The 22,014-nt window shown below is 34.9% G+C and overlaps 2 protein-coding genes across 4 annotated transcripts in view; one reads left to right on the top strand and one right to left on the bottom strand.

Moving 5' to 3' along the window:
* ccdc102a (coiled-coil domain containing 102A) overlaps positions 1-3,100 on the bottom strand; it is a 112,468-nt gene extending 109,368 nt beyond the window's left edge. Inside the window, exon 1 of one of the 2 annotated variants that reach the window (XM_087258850.1) lies at positions 2,962-3,100. The gene's annotated coding sequence lies outside the window, so the exon portion shown is untranslated. 2 annotated transcript variants of the gene reach the window in all.
* A 2,711-nt stretch (positions 3,101-5,811) lies between these two features.
* LOC563479 (adhesion G protein-coupled receptor G1) lies at positions 5,812-21,645 on the top strand. Of its 2 annotated transcripts, XM_087261292.1 has the most exons (16): positions 5,812-6,036; positions 8,626-8,723; positions 8,859-8,933; positions 10,437-10,512; positions 10,694-11,140; positions 11,345-11,393; positions 13,284-13,398; positions 13,484-13,606; positions 13,839-13,952; positions 15,029-15,065; positions 15,163-15,266; positions 17,063-17,172; positions 17,259-17,518; positions 17,622-17,718; positions 17,796-18,070; positions 20,520-21,645. In XM_087261292.1, the coding sequence occupies exons 3-16, from the start codon at positions 8,886-8,888 to the stop codon at positions 20,603-20,605; spliced, it is 1,941 nt and encodes a 646-aa protein (XP_087117418.1). In that variant the 5' UTR covers positions 5,812-6,036; positions 8,626-8,723; positions 8,859-8,885; the 3' UTR covers positions 20,606-21,645. The 2 variants fall into 2 exon arrangements, with proteins under 2 accessions (XP_087117418.1, XP_087117419.1); XM_087261293.1 differs by lacking the exon at positions 5,812-6,036 and having other exon boundaries at positions 8,574-8,723.
* Positions 21,646-22,014: the final 369 nt, after the last annotated feature.

Here is a 22,014-nt window from a genome sequence, read left to right as displayed (position 1 = left end):
AATGCCTATAACAATGTGAAAGAATGTGCTTTAAAAACAAAAAAACAAAACACTGGTCTACAAAAAATACATTTAATTAAATGGGATAAAAAATTTAAACAGCAAACAAAAATCCATGATATTTCAAGATTTGAAAAAAGAAATAAATTAAATATATGACTTTCAACGTGCAAAGGACCATTTAAAAATTCATGGAAACCCTGACGCTTTTTTTTAGACTACAAAGCATAAAGACCACAGACATAAGGACAATGTCAACTAATTAACATTAACATTATAATCATCCAAACGCCAGAAAAAAATAACTGCCAGCTAGAGCAGAAATTTGACAGTGCCAGTTCCACTAACATGAGTTCTCACAGAAACTCAAACAATTAAATGTGACTTTAGGAAAAAAAAAATTATGGAGAAGGATCATCATCATCAGATTGTTCTCCTGGCATGCATTATATGATGCTCATGCATGCACTTTTGTAAAATGTTTGTGTCTTCCATTTTTTAACTTTATAATTTTTTATTTCTTTAGCAATGAAAGACCAGTCAAGAGACCAGTCAAACTGGAAGGCTACAACTCAATTGTGATCAGTAAAATAATCTTAATGGCATCACACACACTTGAGGATTTCCTCCATTTTCTTAAAGTGTGTGACCAGCGAATTAGTCAGTCAGTGAATAATGACCTCAATTTCCATCTATTCCTCAGATTAAACGATCAAATGGCTTTAAAAATAAAAACTGTATTAGAAGCACATACTGTAGCATATATGCTAACAAATTGGTAAAGCCCAATGAATTACATTTTTAATGTTAATGTTGTCAGTCAGATATGTTAAAGACAAACATCAAAGATCATGTTGTAGGAACCAAATCTTCACAAATTGTTTCTGTATTCAATTTTCAGAGATAGACACTGGTCTCGGCGCAAACAATATTGACCTTTATTTATTAAGTACAAGCAGGGAATCATTTTGGCTCGAGACTTCTGGTCTTATTCACACATCAATTGATTTTTAGATGTTAAAAACAGCCATTTTTTTTCATGATAATATTTTCGTTTAAAGTATAGTAATGAACACACTTGTTTGTAGAGTAAGCAGTTTGACCATTTTCTGCTGTTTATGATTCCCTGTCATTGTTCCCATCAGAAGTTCTATTCAACTGAAAAAAATGTTTACTTCCGCATTGCAGAATAAGGTTAAGTTTAAAAATTTAGTTTAAAACTTACTCTGCAATGATTAAAATGTATGTTCTGATAGGTAAGAATGTGTGTATCATGAAATCCACACATAATACATTTTGCAACTGTCATGCCTCATTTAATGTCACAAACCCTAATGGGAGTAAAGTGTCCATCGTATGTGGACTCTAGAAGATCATCAAGGTATTTTTCATCTAATGCTTTTGACTAATTTATAGTATAAAAGTAGGCATGTTCAGACATATATTTATGCAGAGTTTTAAGTAGTTTAAGAATACTGAAATATAGAAGTCACATGGAGTAATTTTTGTGACATTTCTTGGAACTTAACAGACCACATTAACAGAAGGTTCACTTTTGGGTGAACTATTCTGAAGGAAATCCAAAGAGCCAGAACATTTTATGAATAAAACCAACGTCCTTGGAACTGACAAACTATATTCAAACTCAATCTGGTCCTGACAGCACAACTGGTCATTGCAATTGCAGTTGGGCTGGTCGTGGTTTTGGGCGGCCACATGGACCAGGCTCGGTGTGGCCTTGACTGTTCCTGTTTTCATGCAGTGATGCAGAGGAGGAAGAAGAAATCACTACATCTGTGGTGGCGGCCAGAGTGCTCCAGATGTGAAAGGGAAAAAATTAAATAAAAAGAAACATGAAGACATACACAAGAAAAAGAAACTAAAGTCAATGTGAAACTCCAATCCCAGTAGAACAAATGCCTTATTTCTCCAACTCTTTCCTTCTGTAATTTACAAATCATCCCTTCGGATACACATGTGTTTTTAGGAAGCAAGACAATATTGCTGCATTGCTATAAATTAGCTAAATAGCCTTCTCTGACAACTATTAGAGAATATATTTCACCAAAAATATATTTCTCTGTGGTTAGGGATTTGCTATTCTGAATGTGGAAAAACTGAGCCTAGCTGTGGCTTCATGTAACTTGTGTGACCTCCAATTAACACTGGTTTTGTACAGAGGATGCCCTCTTTTTTCTTTTACCTGCATTTCATTTGGGCGTATAAGGGGACAACCCAGCTTGGAGGAAAACAGATGTCATGATTCTAAAAGCCCTGTATTTCTACTGTCATTAGCCAGTCAATGACAAGAAAAGATGTACCTCAGCTGTAGTATGCACAATTTAGTTTGACAGAGCTGCATTAAATATCCCTGACCTCTTTAAGAAAATACCAATATCCCTGTACTTACAACCACGCTCCTTTAAAAGTCTACATTTGTACTGCTTTGAGTCAGTGGATTACATTTAAGTGTGTGCAACATGAACATGAATGAATGACCATGGCTTGTAAATGAAGTGGACTTTGGTCGAAATAGTGTAATTGTTATTCATATTCCAAATTAAGTTAAGCTTTTGTAACTTACATGTTTACTTTACAATCAAATAAACAACGCGAATATAAAGTCTTACATCAGAAACAGAGACTGTAAACCTACCAACAAAAGAAACGTCCACAAACTTTCTATTTCAACCCTCTAAACAGTCATTATCCACACTAACTACATTTCCTACGACGTGACTGAAAGTAACAAGACACTGTTTTTAACAGCAATACATCGGCTCTAAGGTAAACAGCACCGCAATTCACGGGTAAACTGGATATTTGGGAAGTTCAGCATGTTCACAAACGACGTCTGCGTGCACATTTCTGTCGTGTTGAATGTCACTCGACACTGCTGTTCGGTTAATCCACAACAATACAGCTGTGATAGTACCAGAAGCAATTAGCGTGTGCACATACCTGAACGATATGGGAAAGAACATGCGATAAAATCTTCCGGCGTGTGCTGCAGATTCCTGCTTTTCCGCTACAATTCCCGAGTTCAAATGCAGCACGGATGTTCCAGCAGGAATTTTCCCACCGAAGGGAAGAGCAATGTGAGCGGAGGATGGAAGGGGAGGGATATCAGGACGGAGCGGGGGCGGCGCCTTCACCGTCACCAAACTTCCAGCCTGGAAGCTTTTTGTCAACACCACTGTTCAGTGGATTTACATTTAGCCAATATTTCTGCCAAAGGTAGCGGGGAATTTAAAAAGTTTATTGTTATGTGTGCCAAACATTTTGATTAGTTTAATAAAACTACATAAAAAATAAATTTTATTATTATTATTTATGTAATTAGTATTATTTATGTAGTTTTATTAAATGGACCTTGTGAAAATTAAATGCATGAGAGAAACCAATAAATTGAAAAGGATTGGTCCTTTTAAATGATAGAATCAAATATTACAAGAACTTTTGCAGTGAAAGCTAAAGGGTAATTTAAGACGTTCATTGTAATGAATGCCATGTGATTTATTTAATAAAACTACATAAATAATAAATTTATGGAAATTAAATGCCTGAGATATGAAGCTGATGCATGTTTTGTATAATTTTTGATTCATTAGCCTACCATAGGGCCCACCAATCTCGGTCCTGAAGTGTGCCTACAGAGTTTTCTTCCAGCTTGCCTTCACACAACTGCCTGAACTTTTCAAATGTACCTATTAAGACCTTTATTAGCTTGTTCAGGTGTGTTTGATGGTGAATTGGATGTGGACCTAAGCTCGGCAAGATACCTGCATTAGAGACTTTTCTTAGGTTAATACTTAAATCCAGTACAACAAGGGTGCCCAAACTTGGTCCTGAAGGGCTCATGTTCTGCATAGTTTAGCTCCAACTTCCTTCAACACACCTGCATGAAAGTTTCTAGTGTACCTAGAACGTGCTGTAGCTGGTTCAGGTGTGTCTACTTGGGGTTTAAGGTAAACACTGGCCCTCCAGGACCAAGTTTGGACACCCCTGCAGAACAATGATGGAAGAGAGAATTTTCTTAAAGTATATTGTATTATATTTGACATATTTCAGCAGTTTCTTATGACAGTCTAATTTATATTAACAATGCAGAGTCTGTTATAGAGCAAATATGCTACATAGGGATATAACATCTCAAAGAGTGTGTAAGTTTTTTTTTCTTTTTTGCAATAAACACTCTTTATCGTTCTTATTGCATTTTGCAGTGGAAGACCAGTCAAGAGTGGAGATTGTGAGACATATTTCATATTTATGATTTGGCATGCATTTATGATTTTGAATCTTGGCATACTCTATGATAGCTCATGCACACATTATAAAGGCATGCATGCAGTTGGCCAAGGTCATCTTGCTTGTCTATACAACTCTTTTGTGAAATGTTGGTGGCTGCCATGTTTCAGTTATAAAAGAAATAACATCATTGTGCAAATCTTTATCATTCTTATTACCGCCTTGCAGAGGCGGACTTAGTACTTTGGAGGCCCTAAGCCAGGGGTGTCCAAACTTGGTCCTGGATGGCCGGTGTTTTACAAGTTTTAGTTCCAACCCTAATTAAACACATCTGAACCAGCTAATCAAGCTCTTTCTAGGTATACTAGAAACTTCCAGGCAGGTGTGTTGAAGCAAGTTGGAAATAAACTATGCAGGACACTGGCCCTCCAGGAACAAGTTTCGACACCCCTGCCCTAAGCAATTCCAGATATGGGGCCCTGAAACTCTAAACAATCTTTCTCTATAGATATGTGTTTTCTCTCTAGATTAATTTCTTTAATTTTTAATTTTTTTGTAAATAAACTGCATGTTAAAAAAAAATATTCGCAATATATTAATATATTCGCAAATAAAAAGCAAGCTCACGAACTATGTACAGTTAATTAGCCATACCAGTGATTTGTGATTAGATTTTAATATTTGCATGTGCAGTATTAAAGGAATGTTACACTATTCATGGGGCCCCCTGGTTTAGAAAAGAAGTAATAATGTTAAAATCTTATTGGTTATAGACAGATTTTACAACATTTATAAAACAGCTTTAGGATGATTAGTAGGCTTCTTGGGCCTAAGCGGTTGCTTACCTTGCTTATTGGTTAAGTTCGCCCCTGACCTTTTGCAATGGAAGTCCAGTCACTGGTTGTCCGACATATTTTATGTTTATGATTTGGGTTCAGTCTCCAACTCTAGTTTCCAATTTAGTTGCAATTAGTAAAATAATCTTAAAGACATCACACAATTAAGGATTTGTTTTGGATTGCAAATTTGCAAATTGGACCCAAAAATGAAAATTCTGTCATAATTCACTCATATTTGACTTGTTCCAAACCAGCATTGCATTGATATTGATAGAATGGTTTTAACGTCTTTAACAACTTTTATTCCAAGTAAGGTTCTTTATTGTGGAATTGTGAATATTGAAATGTTCTTTGCTCTGTTCATGCGCTTTGGGAACCCAAAGTGTTTTCTTCTATGACGATGCTGTAAAAGAGTGAAAAACTCTAATGAATGAATGGATAGACAAGTGTTTTGTGATGCACATTGTGTTGTCTGACATTGTTTTTTGCACCTTTGACAGACACTTTTATCAAACACATGGTATTCAAAGTATACATTTTGTCTGTTTGTTCACTGGAAACAAGAAACAGTGCAAAAATCCAGACACATTTCATGACATCATCCTGCAACACAGTAATGCTGTTTTTGAATCCAGCCTATTTAACTTCTACTAAACCACAAACACGAGCGCTGGTTCCAAAGCTACAGGTTTGATCTGATGAATTGTGGCAGCGTAGATTATCCATGAACAAACTGTGCAGGCAGCAGATAAGGCCTCCTGCCAAAGCAGCTGCATCTTTCTCCGTCCTTTCAGCATTAGGAGGGTCTCTATTCTGAAAATCACCCCCACTGGATATGGTGTGAGACAAGAGGGGTGTAAAGAGCAGTGTAATTGGTAGCAGAGGGAAAGAGTTTGTGAGACTGGATTCATTTAGCGCGAGTCACCAGAGAGCACGGGTGGACGATAAAGTAAGATTTATAGTTTTTAAAAAGAGCACATTGGAGGCTAATTAAAGCATTTATTAATATTTTTTACAACATATTCGTACACAGCATTAGCTGTTATCATGCTGTATAGGCACCTGCTGGGTGAAACTGAAATCTAAAATTTCTTCACAAAGCACGCTGAAGAACTTCCTGTAGTTATTTATAAATCCTCTAGGCGGAGACATATCCTCAGGTATAGAAGAATGAACTGACTACAAACATGTAAAACTGCCAAATCTGAGCGTATTAATCAATAACAATTCTAAATATAGGTTTGAATTTGTATGTTTGTCGAATAGGCCTATATGTTTGTAACAACTCGTCATGTGCTTCCAATCTGATTATAGCAAATATTCATATCGTAAGCTGTTACGTAATTGCAAAAAAATAGATTGTCTTTTGGGGAGCATCAAAATTAAGTGCTAACAAGCAGAAAGTCTACTAATATCCCAATGATTACCTAATTATGGGTTTTATTATAGTAAAAATGCAGTAGATGTTTGACGTACTTATAGGCTATGACCAGTTTAACAGGGACACTGGTCCTCCAGTACCAAGATTGGTGACCCCTGGTGTAAAGTAACAAATTTAAAATATTCAAACTACTGTAATTGAGTAGTTTTTCCTCAGAAATTGTAAACTACTAAGTAGTTTTAAAAATGTGTATTTTTCTTTTCATTGAGTACATTTTTAGTGCAGTATTGGTACTTTACTCCACTACTTTCCTTCAACCTGCAGTCACTACCTTATTTTTTCCTGTCTATGGGGGATCAGAAAAATCAGTCCTGTCCAATCCAATCGCACATAGAAGATAAATCGCATCGTAATGAACTCCATCAAGACATGAGCGCTTTATACTTACAGCAAACTGTCTGGTAGCATTAAAAGTGTTCAAGATGTCCAAAATCTTTACATGCATTGACCCAGAAACTGTTAGGATGCATGTCACTGATGAGAAAATGATGGATTTTTACTGTATGTTGACCGAAATGGCCTTAAACACCCAGCAGACACAAAACATCAACATAACATCAGATTGACGTTGTACCCCAACGTCGTGGGGACGTTGCATTTTGTTTGGAAATGAAAATCTTGTAGACATCAGAAACTAATGTCAAATCAATGTCCAACAGCCAACCTTAAATTAACCAAATTTTATTGTCTAATGAAGTTACAGCTTGACGTTTTGTGGACTTTACCACGATTTTGGTCACCTTCTTACACAACCTACAATCAACCAAATATCAACATCATTTGACCTTGTTATTGGACATCAAAATACCGTTGTCCTCGGATGCTGGATAGATAATGAATTTTGGTCACCTGACATCACAACCTAAATCTAACCTAATAATAACTTCTTATGACATTGTGTGCCTGGGCAATAATTAAATGCACTACAGAATGTTACGTTTGCACAAATCCACAAATTACATGTACAGTAAATGCATCAGCTTTTCACAGTGTAATACTCACTACTCACTACTCTTGAGTACTTTTAAAATGTGCTCATATTTTGAGTAATATTTACAAGACACTTTTACTTTACTTACACTACATTTTTGGGCAAGTAATGGTACTTTTACTGAAGTACGATTTTTCAGTACTCTCTCCACCACTGGTTAAACCATGGTAAGTGTAGCAAAACCATGGTTAATGTGTAGTTACCATGGTTTAACTGCAAAAGGACCGTTACATGTAGTAGTTGTAAAGTTTTTGGTCAACATAATATGTAAAGCAGAACATCAAAATAAACTGTCACTAAAGTTTCTAAAATTTCAATAGTAGGCTTATGTATTTTTCCAAAATCTTTGCAACAAGTTTAAATGATATATAGGACAAAACTTAGTCTTGATATATTCTTTACACAGTTTTTTAATTTCGCAGTTTGAAAAAATACAAACATTTTTCATGATCTCTGTGAATCTCTTCACGAATATTTGTTTTAAAACTTCATTCTGGACTTACACAATGTTTTCTTCCTCTAAACGGTTCATCAGAACACACCCATCCTTTGCGCAGCAAACATGGTCCAACTCCCACTGCTGGAAATAAATGACCCTATTTTTCCTTATGTGCTTTTCAGGCTGAAAAAAAAATATTATAAAGCTGGGACCCATAATAAATATATCACACCTGTACTCCACCCAGCAACTCTGTCCCAAAATACACAAGTTGCACAGACTCTGTTCGCCTTTCAAACAAGATTAATGTGACATTATGTTAATGGAACACAAGATGAGCTCATTCTCACAGCCAAGAATCTAACCAAACCGAGACAGCATGGCCACAGTGAAAGAAAACAAAGCTAGAAAGAAAGATTGAATAGGCACACTTTTCATCGTTTTGGGGATTTTATTTACTGAGCCACATGAAAAGAATAGTCCACCCTGTTAAAAATATTAACAGTTTAATAGTTTTTAGCATCTAAATATGAACCATAATTGTGGGTTTTTTGTTCTATCAAAGCTTTTAAATTCACCAAGTCAAAACATACATTTCCATATGAATAAGCTTCTATGGTTGGCTTAAGTTTTGGTGTGCCTTGTTTGTGTGTTGCTCTATTAATAGGTGATTAAAATGTGGTTTGAGGGCTCGTTGGAGTCAGTTAAAAGTATCTGCTTCTCATGGTCGATGAAGAGGGAAGTGTTTCATGTCTGTATGTAGAGGTATAAAATATGACGCTATCAATTCTCTTATTCATTCATTAATTATTAACTGTTTGAGTTTTACCAACAGTACATTTATTTGCAAAGAACAATTCTCAATATTGTCATTGGGTTTTCCTTTAACCATTATATCAGATTAGATAAGTGAGAGACGACACATCAATGGGATACAGATCAGCAGATCTTCATCAAGTCATACCCAATGGTGATGTAAGTAGACTTTATTTTTTAAGACATGTTTATATAACAGAAACTGTTGCACAAAACATGATGGTTTTGACCTTGTCTGCATGCCTGGTATGCTTTCTCACTCATTAAAAGGGCAAGAAAAAAACACTTGATTTTGCCTTCATTATAAAAATTCTGTAATCATTTCTGGTGGCCAAATTTTGATGGAATTTTACCAAATCGGGCATAGGAAATAATCATCTTTCTGCTAAGTCGTCCTTTTAAAACTTGTACACTTGAATTGGTTATAATTACCCAATTGTGTTCCTGGAGGCACACCAACAGTTCATTTTTTGGATGTCTCCTCTATTTGACCAATTCAATTCAGGTTCCCAAGTTTCTTCTAATGTTTTAATGATTTAATTCAGATGTGTATGAACAGGAAGGGGTTGAAAATGTGGACTGTTGGTGAGCCTTCAGGAACAGGGTTGGGAAACAAACTATGACCTATGCTACATAAAAGATTATTTAACGGCACTAACTGTTGGGGGGAAACAGAATGAATGCTTTTTTTCATTATTGTTGTGTCTTTTATTATTTACTATAAATATGTTTTGCCTGGTGATATATTAACCAAACTTCTTTTCTAAGTGTGATACAGTTTGCAAACTAATTAAACATTTTTCCAGAAGTAGATACAGCTTACTGGAAAGGCGCATCAAAATCTAAAAAAAATAACTTTAAATTGTCACCTAGCTTTCCTGTTAAGCAAAGATGTCCTGAAACTGAACACAGAATGTTTGCAGTTGAGAAGTCTTACTGTATGCCTTTAATGTTGTGCAAAGAATTCGTAGAAAAGAGGAAGTATGTTTGGGTGCAGTACTAAGGAATGATTGACAAGTGATGAATTCCACCAAAATTTCACCTTTTCATATCAGCTGTGTATAAATACTGGAGTCAGGGAAATGTAGAATTGTTGCGAACCTTCCGAATGTAGTTATTGTACTGCATTGGTGTAACCCAGAACTCTGTTATCAAATTATTAATTTGTATCTAATAAATTACTAATATTTTGACAATGAAGAAAATACTCTCCTGACATTTTTATTAAACATGCATGGAATTGGCTAGATATTGCAACAAACCCCCCAAAATACTTACTATGTATATGTGTGCTTTATTTTATATACATGTTCAGATAAGCAAATGTTTAAAAAAAAAAAAAAGGCAAAAGGATGAAAATATTAATGACACTGCTATAAAATTTATGTTTATGACAGATTTATGACAAGTTGTCTTATTAATTTGTCAAGTTGTCATGACAAAGACAAAGGTTTTGGTGTATTTGTTTATGCCAAGTTACATAATGACATTCTCAAACAATGTCACCTTTGCATTTAAAATGACATAACTGAGTTAATGACACTAATGACAGTTTTCATAAGCATGACATCTCATTAAATCTCATTCACATTCATGACATGATCATTTTAAAGGTTTCTTGAAAACCCCTTCAGTTAAAGTGCCACACATTTTTATTTTCAGGTAATGTTTATGAAGCAGAATCTAAAAGCTGTGAGAATGCTGCTGATCTCATGTCTTTTATTGATTGTGGGTCTAGGTAGGTGATTTATTTATAAATTAATTATTATATAAAATTATAATAGCATATAAATTAAGAATTTAATATATACATGTTCTATTATACTAGCAGGAAATGTCATAGAAATATGTTTTTTTTATGTGTGTATTTGTTAAGTCATTTCTTTTTATGAATTAATTTAATATGCCTGTCCATGTAGCGGCAACAGATAATGACAGAGACTTCAATATGTGTGGAAAGTGGCTCCATGGCATCGCACCTCGAAATCTGGAATATGATTTGAAAACCGGCTGTGAAAGAATTGAAATTTCAGCCAATGAGATTACGCTCTCTATTCAGGGCAGGATCACAGCCAAGTGCACACAATCTTCATCCATTCAACTAGATTCAAATCCTCATCAGAATCAAAGTCATTTCTGTGTGTTCTGGGAGCCGCTGCTGGACCTGCTGATAGTGGAGGTCAATGGCAAGAATCACACTCTATGTAAACCAAACGGCCTCCAAGGAACCTGCTGCACTGACCTCTATCAAGGAGTTCAAGAAAACGCTCATATGTATGGTATTGTGAATGGCAGTGTTAAAGGTGATGTCATCACAGGTGATCTCAAGAGAAACTACACATTTGATGGGGCTCAAATCAACTGCAGTAAGAACATAAATATATGATTTTATTATTTATAAGGTGGTTGTGCTTGATGAATTAACAATTTTACACACATCATTAAATGTTGGCTTTTGTGATTCATGCAAACTACAGCTGTCAAAAAAAGAAACACTTACTGAGCTCATTTTGAGTTCTGAGTGTCATTGGTTTAGTTTCAATTTCCTTTATCTGTTTTCTCACTTACAGAGGAGAAGTTCTGTGATGAGGCAAGTCTGAAGCCCAGAGGAGCAAACATGTGAGCCAGTCATGTTTTATCTGTCTGGTAGTTTCACTATACTTCAGTTATATAAACTGATTGCAGTTTGTCTCTCGCATAGAAAGAGCAGCAAGTGGCATTAATGGCTAAGGATAATTTTAAAAAGTTAGTCATCTATGTGTTTTGTTCTTTGACAGTCGTCAAAAACTTTTTCAATTCACTTAGTAAAAGATTCATTTAATTAATTTAATCAGAATAATAAGACTGATTACTCCTTGACTAAGTGCTAGTTGGTAAAATTTAAGATTCTTATTACACAGTGGTTGTGTTTATACTGTGCAACTGGGCTGAAGTGATGTTGTGTTGTGCAAAATGATCATGAAAAGCCACAAACAGGAAGCCGTACCCATTGCTACAATGGCTTGCACGTTCATTTGTAATGCATAAAACTACAAGGCAGTTAATGATATTTGATGCAGTAAAAAGGTAATTCACCCTAAATTGAGAATTTACTCACCTTTTTCCATATAACTGAACAGAAGTTGTTGGTTTTTTTTTTTTCAAAAATTATTTTCAGAAGTTGCCCTGAAAATAATAATTTTTATTGGCGTGACATTGTCTAACAGGAACCTCGTCTGACTTGAAGTTGACCCAGCAACACATAAGGCCCACACTGTAAAAAAAAAAAAATATATATATATATATATGATCAATTAGTCCTGATCTAAGTTAATCATGTTCTAACCTAATTTACACAAGTTAAAAGTTACACAAGTCAGTTTACCTTAATATAAGTTCAATGGACTCATAAGGTTTGTTTGATTCAGCTTAAAAATATAAGGCAACCAGAAGTTTTTACAGTGTGGAAAATGAAAACATTTTTATATATATACAGTTGAAGTCAGAATTATTAGCCCCGTTTATTTTTTTCTCCCCAATATCTGTTAATCGGAGAGATTTTTTTCAACACATTTCTAAACTTAGTTTTAATAACTCATTTCTAATAATTTCATTTTGTTTTACACTAATATTCAGCTTAAAATGGCATTTAAAGGCTTAACTTGGTTAATTAGGCAAGTTAGGGTAATTAGGTACATTATTGTATAATGACGGTTTGTTCTGTAGACTATTGAAAATATATATAACCTAAAGGGGCCAATAGCTTTGACCTTAAAATGTTTTTTTTTTTTTTTTTTGTAAAGATTTATTTTTGGCCTTTATTAGATAGGACAGTATTGAGACAGGAAGCGAAGTGGGAGAGAGAGAGAGGGGGTAGGTTAATGTCGACGAGCCAGAGTTCGAACTAACGACGCCCTGACGTGCTATTGCACCATATGTCAGCGCGCTAACCACTAGGCTATCGCGCTAGCCTTAAAATGGTTTTTAAAAAATTAAAATCTGCTTTTATTCTAGCCAAAATAAAACAAATAAGACTTTCTCCAGAAGAAAAAATATTATCAGACATACTGTGAAAATTTCTTTGCTCTGTTAAACATCATTTGGGAAAAAAAAAAAAAAAAAAAAAAAAAATATATATATATATATATATATATATATATATATATATATATATATATATATATATATATATATATATATATAAATATATCAAAGGGGGCTAATAATTCTGACTTTAACTGTGTGTTTATATACAGATGAAAATACTTTGTTTCCAGCATTTTACAATTAAATTAACAAGTTTGACTTTTAGATTAAAGGCAAATAGGCAATTATTGGTGCAGCATAAAATCTATAAACATCACACAAGACACAAACAAAACAAGTAACAACAAAACAAGTGGATGGAGAGTAAATAATGTCAGAATTTAAACAGGATAAATGTACTGAACAGATAACTTGTATAATAACATTTGTGCATCTGTTGTAGCGTGGTCACATCAAAATCCATTTGTTTGTGTGTGTTTGCAGGATAGAGGAAGTAGTGATGAGATCCAATGCAAAGGGTCGTGTGGATCTACCTTGTGCTCAGGGCACAGTCATTGAGATGAACGAGGAATTCACAGGACACAATTTCACCGTGCCTGTAAATGATTTTGACTCTATTAGAAGCATTCGCAGAAAGGTCTCTTTCTAGCATTTGCAATAATATACTTATGTGTTGCATTCAGGCCCCTCGATTTGTAGACGCAAACACCATACCCTCTGTTTATATTCCATCAAGCCTGAAATCTGTATCAAGGAGCAGATCCATAGTGGTGTACATTTACTACAAGAACAAGACGTTATTTGAGGTATGATGGTGACATTTGATGAACAGAAAGAAATCATATGGAATATTTAGCTTCCATATCCATACCAATATATGTTCAATATGATACATCAATATTTGTGTTTGTGTATTGAGCACAATCGCAATCAACTCTTTGACAATGTATTAATTCTTCAAGCAAAAATAAATAATGTGGATTATTTTTATCAATACACACATCTACTGTATTAATCATCAGCATTTGTGTCATATAGATAGGATCATCTGATGGAGCTCTAGATGAAATTGTTGGACTCTCTGTAGAGGATGAGACCATCGAAAATCTCCCAGAACCTGTCAGAATCCGGTTTCATCACTCTGCTCTCCCAGTAGGCCTGTTTCTTACTGTGTCATAATGTTAAAGTGAAGATCAAAATTATAGAACATCCTGCAATTTCCTAAAGATTTAGGTCACTGCAATTTGAAGTAAGAGCAGTTACTTATATTCGGAAGCACAGTATGAAGACTTAAATGAAATCCTTTAATAAACAAATCACTGATCAAAATCATAAAACACTTTCAGATGCCTCCCAGTTTGGGGTGTTAATCTGGCACCTGCACTGTAAAAAAAAAAATGCTGGGTGGGTTTTACATAATTCATTCATGGTGTCCCAACACAAACCAATTAACGCAAGGCAAGGCAAGGCAAGGTAAGTTTATCTATATAGCACATTTCATACACAGTGGCAATTCAAAGTGCTTTATATAAACAAGAATAAAAAAGACAAGTATAAGAAAAAAAAATTAAAATGTTTAAAAACAGATAAAAACAGATTAAACATCTAAACATAGTCGTCTTAGCTAAAACAAGGCTAAACTTGCGCTATCAGTGAAAATCTAATAGATTTCAAAGAATAGGCCAAAACTAGACTAGTCATCAAATAAACAGAAATGAATGACTTCTATCACTACTAGACGTCTATTAGATTTTCACAAGTTTAGCCTTGTTTTAGCCAAGCTTTCTACATTAAGATGTCTATTAAACGTTTATGAAACACAAAATACTTTGCTGGGATGTGTCGTTTAGTGATTTTTTCTGCAGCAGGAGTTTGAACTCTTATAAAGCTACATTGTAGCGTAGATGCAAATGTATATCAGAAACTCCTTCTGCAACATGTAGTTCCTTCCCTGCTTTCATCACACAGTCAGCTAATTTTCATGCAGGACAATGAGTCCTGTCAGACTGGGTAAAGCAAAATGGGAAAATTAGTCTCTTGAAGCCGAACAAAATAGAAATAATCACACGCAACTTAAAATCCATTCGAGTCCTGAACAATGAAGATGACATTATTTCTTAACAAAAATATTTGTAGAATTTGTTCTCTAATTTTGATCTCCACTGTGTGTGGTTAATATGCATAAATCACACAAAGGGATGTTAATAATGTGACTTTTTATTTTACAGTCTACTTTGCAATGTGTTTCATGGGACACAAGAAAAGGTGCATGCAGGTTTATAAGCTTAACTAATATCAAATGCTTAACATTATTTTATTACCAATTTCATTTCATATTCTTTCTTTCTTTCTTTCTTTTTAGACAGTGTCGAAAAGTGGAGATCAGAGGGTTGTGAGACAGTTATCATAAATGCAAATAAGATAGAGTGCCGTTGTCATCACTTTGCATACATCACTGCTCAAGTGGTAAACAGCATTTTTATAAGCAAAGAAAATACATGACAAATATACATTATACCATATACATGAAGCAATTGTAAGTGACTTCTATAACAAAACACAATATTTTTCATGTAAACTTTAGAAATTTATCCAAAATTAATGTTTAACCCTTTATCGGGTGACGAACAAAATTAATTCCAATATATTCGACATTCATTACTTATTGCATTATTTAAATACAATATTATTTTTAATGCTCACGTCTTGTAATACTGCCCAGCAACATTCCATTGTTTTTCTAATGATTATTAAAATGAGTGTCCTTACAATATGGGGATAAATCCAAATACTTTAGAACAATAGTTTATGTACTTGGTGACTTCTTATATGATTTGCTGTTTTCAGTTTATTTAGTGCAGTAAAGCCTCTCCTCCACTGACATCAATTCGAAATTCACCTTTGTCTTTGTAACAATTTACCAGCAAATTAAAAATTTTACTGTTTGCAAGTATTTATGGTGGAGGGAGGGGGCGGCGGGTTGGAAATGACATTTTAACCTTTTATAGCTTTTGGGACATCTTCAACATCATTCAGGAGCTCACATGCCCTAAAATTATGACATGTTGAAAAAAACATTGCAGTGTACATTGATTCAATTATTAATCAGGGGTTGCCACAGTGGAATGAACTGGCAACTTATTCAGCATATGTTTTACAGAGTGGATACCTTTCCAGCTGCAACCCAGTCCTGGGAAACATCCATACACACTCATTCACACACAAACACTACGGCCAATTTAGTTTATTCAATACACTTATAGCACATGTTTTTGGACAGTGAGGGAAACCGGAGCACCTGGAGGAAACCCAAGTGAACATGGGAAGAACATGCAAACTCCACACAGAAATGTCAACTGATCCAGCCGGGACTCGAACCAGCGACCTTTTCGCTGTGAGGTGCTAATCACTGAGCCACCGCGTTGCCCTTAATTTAAATAGATACCACATATAATTTGTGTAAAACAAAGTGTTTTCTCAGAGATTAGTATGTGTATTTGGTCAAAATTTTATTCAATAAAATCATTTAGGGAAAAGAAAACATTAATTTATTCGTTTACATTAAAATGCAAGGTGATAAATGAGCAATATGTGCAAAAACTATAAAAACTTTACATGTGAATAAAGAAACCATCAATAATGAGTGTACAACCCATGCATACTCAACAGCTAGAAAATACCCAAAATGCACTGTAATAGTTTGTGCAGTGAATGAACAATCCTGTTCCTAAAGATCTACACTGTAAAAAAGAAAAGAAAAGAAAGAACATTTGACTCAACTTAAAATATTAAAGCAACCTGCTTCAGTACATTTTTGAGTTTACTCAACTTAAATCAAGTCAAGGCCTACGTAGTAGGTTTAGTTATTTTTGGCTGAACTCTGCAGGAAGTTTCTCCAGGAACAGGAATGGGCACCCCTGGCTGAATGGAATCGTTTAGGTTTGCTGTAAGTTTCAAAATAAAATATTGTATAATTAAAGTAACACTTGTATACATGACTGACATCAAAATTCTTTGTTTCTTACTAATAGACAGCTGACTAAGCGTTAAATGACTACAGGTTCTAGTCCTTCTGAGGGATTTATCAAGCACTAAAACACAAACAAAATGGAATACCTTCTGAAGTGTCCTTTTCCCTTATCTTCATTCACTCCTTCATGTGGACTATATTAGTGGACTGATCTAGTAGGGAATAGTGAATGAGGGTATATTTAGGAACTATTTTGGATACTAGTGTTACTTTCTCCATTGTTGCTTTATAGGTGAGAGCTACAGTTCGCCATCAAAAGGCTCTAACGATTGTTACCTCTGCGGGCTGTGCTCTGTCCTTAGTGAGCTGTTTGGTTCTTTTCTTCTGGCCTTATAAACGCAAGTAACTATGATTTCATTGTCTTACATGAAATGTGAATTTTTTTTTTTTTACTTTATCTACTATCTTTTTCTTCTTCTGTATTTCAGAGGAGAGAAAGACCCGTCTTTACTGGTGCATCGTGGACTGGCTGTAGCAACTTTTTTTTTGTCCCTGTGCTTGAGTTATATCAGCAGATTAGCAAACGCTGAAAATGAAACTGTTTGCAAGATAACTGGAGCTCTTCTGCACTATTCACTACTTAGCACCCTCTGTTGGATGACTGTAGAAATGTTTCACATTTTCTCGTTCATCTACTGTAAATTCAACTCAGAGCTTTTTCAGTGGGTTTTCTACTTGGCAGGCTTTGGTGAGTTTGCTAAAAACATAAATTATTCTGTTCTACAAATTTGAAAAAGTTCTATTTCTTGATTTTATATTGAAGTATAAAATTCTTTACATTTCCTCTATAGGAATCCCAGCTCTACTAGTAGGTAAATTGCTCTGTATAGGTGATATTTATGGCTTGAGGAACATTGGGAATGAAGATATCACTAGTCAGTATTTTATGTAAGTAGGTTTACTAAATAAGACTCCCTAAGATGTAATCATGCAATATGCAAACCTGTATTTTTTCACCCTTTCAGGTGCTGGATGTTAAATTCTGACAGGAGCAGACTGGCCCATTATATCATTAATATTGGCTTGTTTGCAGTTGCGACGAGCTCTGGCGCAGTCATGCTTTTCCTTGTGGCTATAAAAATACACACCCGTCCTGAGTGGAGGAAGAACCGCATGGCTTTTCTCAGTATCTGGGGTCTTATTTGTCTGTTTGGAACAACATTGGGCCTAGGTCTTTTCAACTTTGGCCCTCTTTCAGAAACCATGCTCTTCCTTTTCTGCATTATCACTTCCTGCCAAGGTGAGTTTTTTTCTACAGATACATGATGAATACTTTAAAAAATGTAAGAAAGTTCAAATATTGGTCTTGTCAGTGTTATTGTAAAAAAAAAAACAGAAAGTCATTAGATTGCTATAAGAAGCCATTTAGTGATATACATAGGGTGACACTTTAAAAGGAGCATTACCGCTGCAAGTGGCACCGCCACTGCACTAAAGGATTAAAGGGTCACGAAACACCAAAACACATTTTTTGAGCTGTTGACAGTCATATATGTGTCCCACACTGCTAAAAACACTATTAGGACACCTATATTTCACTAAAAAGTGTAAATTGGTTGTTTTTGCGTTATTTCAAGCAAATTCGTACTTCCTGTTTGAAACTAATTTTTGAAGCTGCGTCACGGTCATGACATAATAGCGTGTATTCCAGCGTGCAGACTGGGCGTATGTGCCAGAGTGAGTCTTATTACGTCTTACAGTGTGATGCATTAATGCATGAGTAAGGCTTGGTTCAAACCAATCAGCGCGCTCTATTGTGCAACTTCATTAATATTCATTACTATCACAGTGTTTTCAGGACAGAGACGCCACGTTGTGTTGGCAAAACAAGCGTGAAGTGTTACTTTTATAGTTTGCTGCCATTAAGTTTCGTTTTCATTTTCTCTCTGTAAGAGCTCAGCTGGATCATGTGTGGATTAACGGTGTACGCGACGCTCGACAACAATAACTTACGTGTCTAAGGAGGATTATTGTTTACCTAAGAGCTGTTCTCATCTGCAAACGCTGAAATCCGGATTCGCTTGTAACGTTAGTCTCCTCTTCATAAAGACGCGGCTTTAGTTGCTGGTGATTGTCCTGTCTCTAAAGATTTGGTAAGTGAGCGACCAGTGCTCTTTGTTTATTCAGTTTGTTCGTATCGAATAAAGTTAACTATTGCACTGAGTGCAAACATAGCACCGCATTTTGTGACCGGAATAACACACGCGGCTTTCTGACGCTACCTGCCGTGTGCATTTAAGTTTCCGGGAAATGCGGAGGGTTTTTTTCTCTCATTCGCCGTGCGGTATCAAACGTTGCATGAAAAATACACGCTTAGAGCAGCTCCTCGAATCAAATATCGCGTTTGTCGCGAGAGGCATGAATGAATTCCCTGAATGAAAGAGCCAAACTGCAGTTAAAGTCCAGCATTTAATAATTTGGCAAATAATTCGACTACACATGTCAATGTAGGTTAAACACCATCACTTTCTCATGTGTGTGTATTTTGACTGAAACTCGCGCGTGCCCAAATAGACACTCCCACACCATCCCACTTTAGTTCCTCCGACACTCCCCCTAAACAGAGCTGGACACGCCCACTTTTCTGACTTTTTCCAAAGTAGAGGTGTGAAAACACCCTGCTGAAACGAGGGGGTTTCATGGCACTTTAAGAACGTGTTTTTAGGTATAACCGCAGTTTGCGCCTATGCCACCGGGGGAGACAAAGGAACAGGATGCGAACGGACAGAAATATACAGTAGCTAAATAACATGCTACTTGTAAATAAAAATGAAATAATGAAACAAAGCATTACAATTCCTTCATTAAAAACTTGTTAACAGGCTCTATTATCATTGTAAACTTAAGTGAAATGTGGATTAATTTTGGAAAAATTTAAGAAATAAAAGACAACTAAAATGAAAATACAAACATACACACATACACAAATAAGCAGGCCTAAATAAATAAAGCTACGTTTTAGCCTAAATATAGAGATGTAGTGTTTGTTATTTTGAAGTAGAATTTTAAGTATTTAAGTAGTATTTTAAAAAATAAGCTTTTTCATTTACACTTCATTTACAGTTTTCATCTACATTTTCATTGTTTATTATATGTTGCAATCTCATTTTATGTCTTAATTAATACATAAATAATAAACCAATAATTAAATAGGCCTAAATAATAAATTTTTTAAAGACATTACCAACGAAACATGGAGAAACTGTCCAGCGCATGGTCTAAAGGGCACTTGAGTTAAGTGCCACTTCATCAAAAGCATAAAAATAAATTGAATTACCTCAAGCAGATCACTAAAATTATAATAAAAATAATTTTGTCGCAGGACGTAAATTAAGACCCGCAAGTTTATTATTAATAATTTAGTTTCAGGTCAGTTCAGTTTGCAAAACATCAATGTTCTCCTTCAAATTATAATTGTCTTTTTTTGACTTTTTAAACTGTTAATGACTCAGTATCTTTTGTGTTTTAATGTCAATATTTAGTCACCTTCCATATGCGTGTGAAATATAATGCACAGATATCAGCATAAAAAAGGAAAAAGCAGTCAACAGTTATTAGAAGTACATCAGAAAAAAATAAAACACCTCATCAAAACAGTCTTTCTATATAGGCTATTTTCTAATCAATCAATCAATCAATCAATCAATCAATCAATCAATCAACATTTCAATGTTTCTATATCCAAACAGGTTTTTTTCACATGCTGCGATACTATATTCTTGAACGGACGAAAAAGATGTGTGGATTGAGTTCGGATGAGGCAGTACAGTGCTGAGTTCACGATTGAGTGATTGATGACTTTTTTATCATTAAAAAATCAATTACATTTTGGTCATTACATTGATGTTTCCATCTGTGTGTGTTGGGGGGCTGTATTTTGTATAGTGTTTAAAAGTTGAATCATCACACAAATCATAGAGCTGAAAAAACTACGATGACAGAGTATTCTTTGTCAGAAATTTAACCACCGCCTTGATATTACTTTTAGATATATATATATTTTTTCAAACATAGCAGATGATGTCATGGGTGGAACTCCCAGTATGGCTACTTCTCATTATAAATCCTACAGTAGCACAGAACAGCAAGTTCTAGTTTTATTTTCACCTTTAAGTAATAGAAAGCTAAAGACTTTTGAGAAAAATATGGATGCAATCTATGGGTACTCAATTTTCTCGATTTATGTAATATTTATCAAAATGTGCATGTTACCCCCTTTAAAACTAAATGCTTCTCGTTATGTACTGCATTTCTTTGATCTTAATCAAAGACAGAAATATAAATATAATAATAAAATATTATCTTTCAACCTTGTGACTGATTAAAATTTGAATTGATCTGCTTTGTGTAATGTTTAAGTTTGTGTACACTCGGAAATAAAATGCTTTTGTTTGCATTACCCAATATAAATGTTTTAATAAAATATTTGAATGTGAATATTCGACATGGTGGTGCAGTGGGTAGCACTGTCGCCTCAGCAAGAAGGTCGCTGGTTCAAGCTCCAGCTGGGTCAGTTGGCATTTCTATGTGGAGTTTGCATGTTCTCCTTGTGTTGAGCGTTGGGCTAACAACTCACCTCATGAAAAACTAGATGTTACGAAACATCAATATGGTGTGGCTAAATATGAATTTCGATATAAATGGCCCTGGGAGTAAAAGTAAGTAATGTGAATATTCAACTGCTGAGATATATTTTAGTATATCTAGAAGAAGCTTTCTCTTTTGGAACATACTGAATTTCAAACCTGCTGGAATGTTATTGTTTTGTTTGTGTGTGTGTGAAAACAATAAAGTATTATTTATGACCTTCCATTTAAACTTGATGATAAATATTAATTTCACCAATAGGTGGCAACAAGTCATCTGCCATGTCGTGTTTACCAGCGCGTACTCTAATTGGTTATCCTACATCGTGACCACAAAAGACCTGTAAAAGCTAAATATTTTGGCATTGTTAAAAGTGGATTCTAGTGCACATGAGGGAGAAAATATTGATGGAAAATGATAATGCAAATGCAATGGTAAATGGAAAGCCCCTTCAAATCTTAGAAACGTGTGTGTGTGGGGGTGTGTGTGTGTGTGTAATGTAATACATCATGGTGTTCCCCCTCATGAGCACTAGAATCAACTTTTAACAATGCCAAAATATTCAGCTTTTACAGTTCTTTGTGTTCACAATGTAGG

The sequence above is a fragment of the Danio rerio genome, chromosome 7, assembly GCF_052040795.2.
Source record: "Danio rerio strain M-AB ecotype USA chromosome 7, GRCz13ab, whole genome shotgun sequence".
In the NCBI taxonomy this organism is placed as follows: domain Eukaryota; kingdom Metazoa; phylum Chordata; class Actinopteri; order Cypriniformes; family Danionidae; genus Danio; species Danio rerio.
The sequence above is the reverse complement of the archived record's forward strand: the minus strand, read 5'-3'. Positions and strand labels throughout refer to the sequence as shown.

Coding starts and splice junctions, on each gene's coding strand:
- LOC563479 (XM_087261292.1), top strand. CDS start 8,886: ATGGGATACAGATCAGCAGATCTTCATCAAGTCATACCCAATGGTGAT. Junction 10,513..10,693: donor TTTATTGATTGTGGGTCTAG/GTAGGTGATTTA, acceptor CTGTCCATGTAG/CGGCAACAGATAATGACAGA. Junction 17,519..17,621: donor TTTCTACTTGGCAGGCTTTG/GTGAGTTTGCTA, acceptor TTTCCTCTATAG/GAATCCCAGCTCTACTAGTA.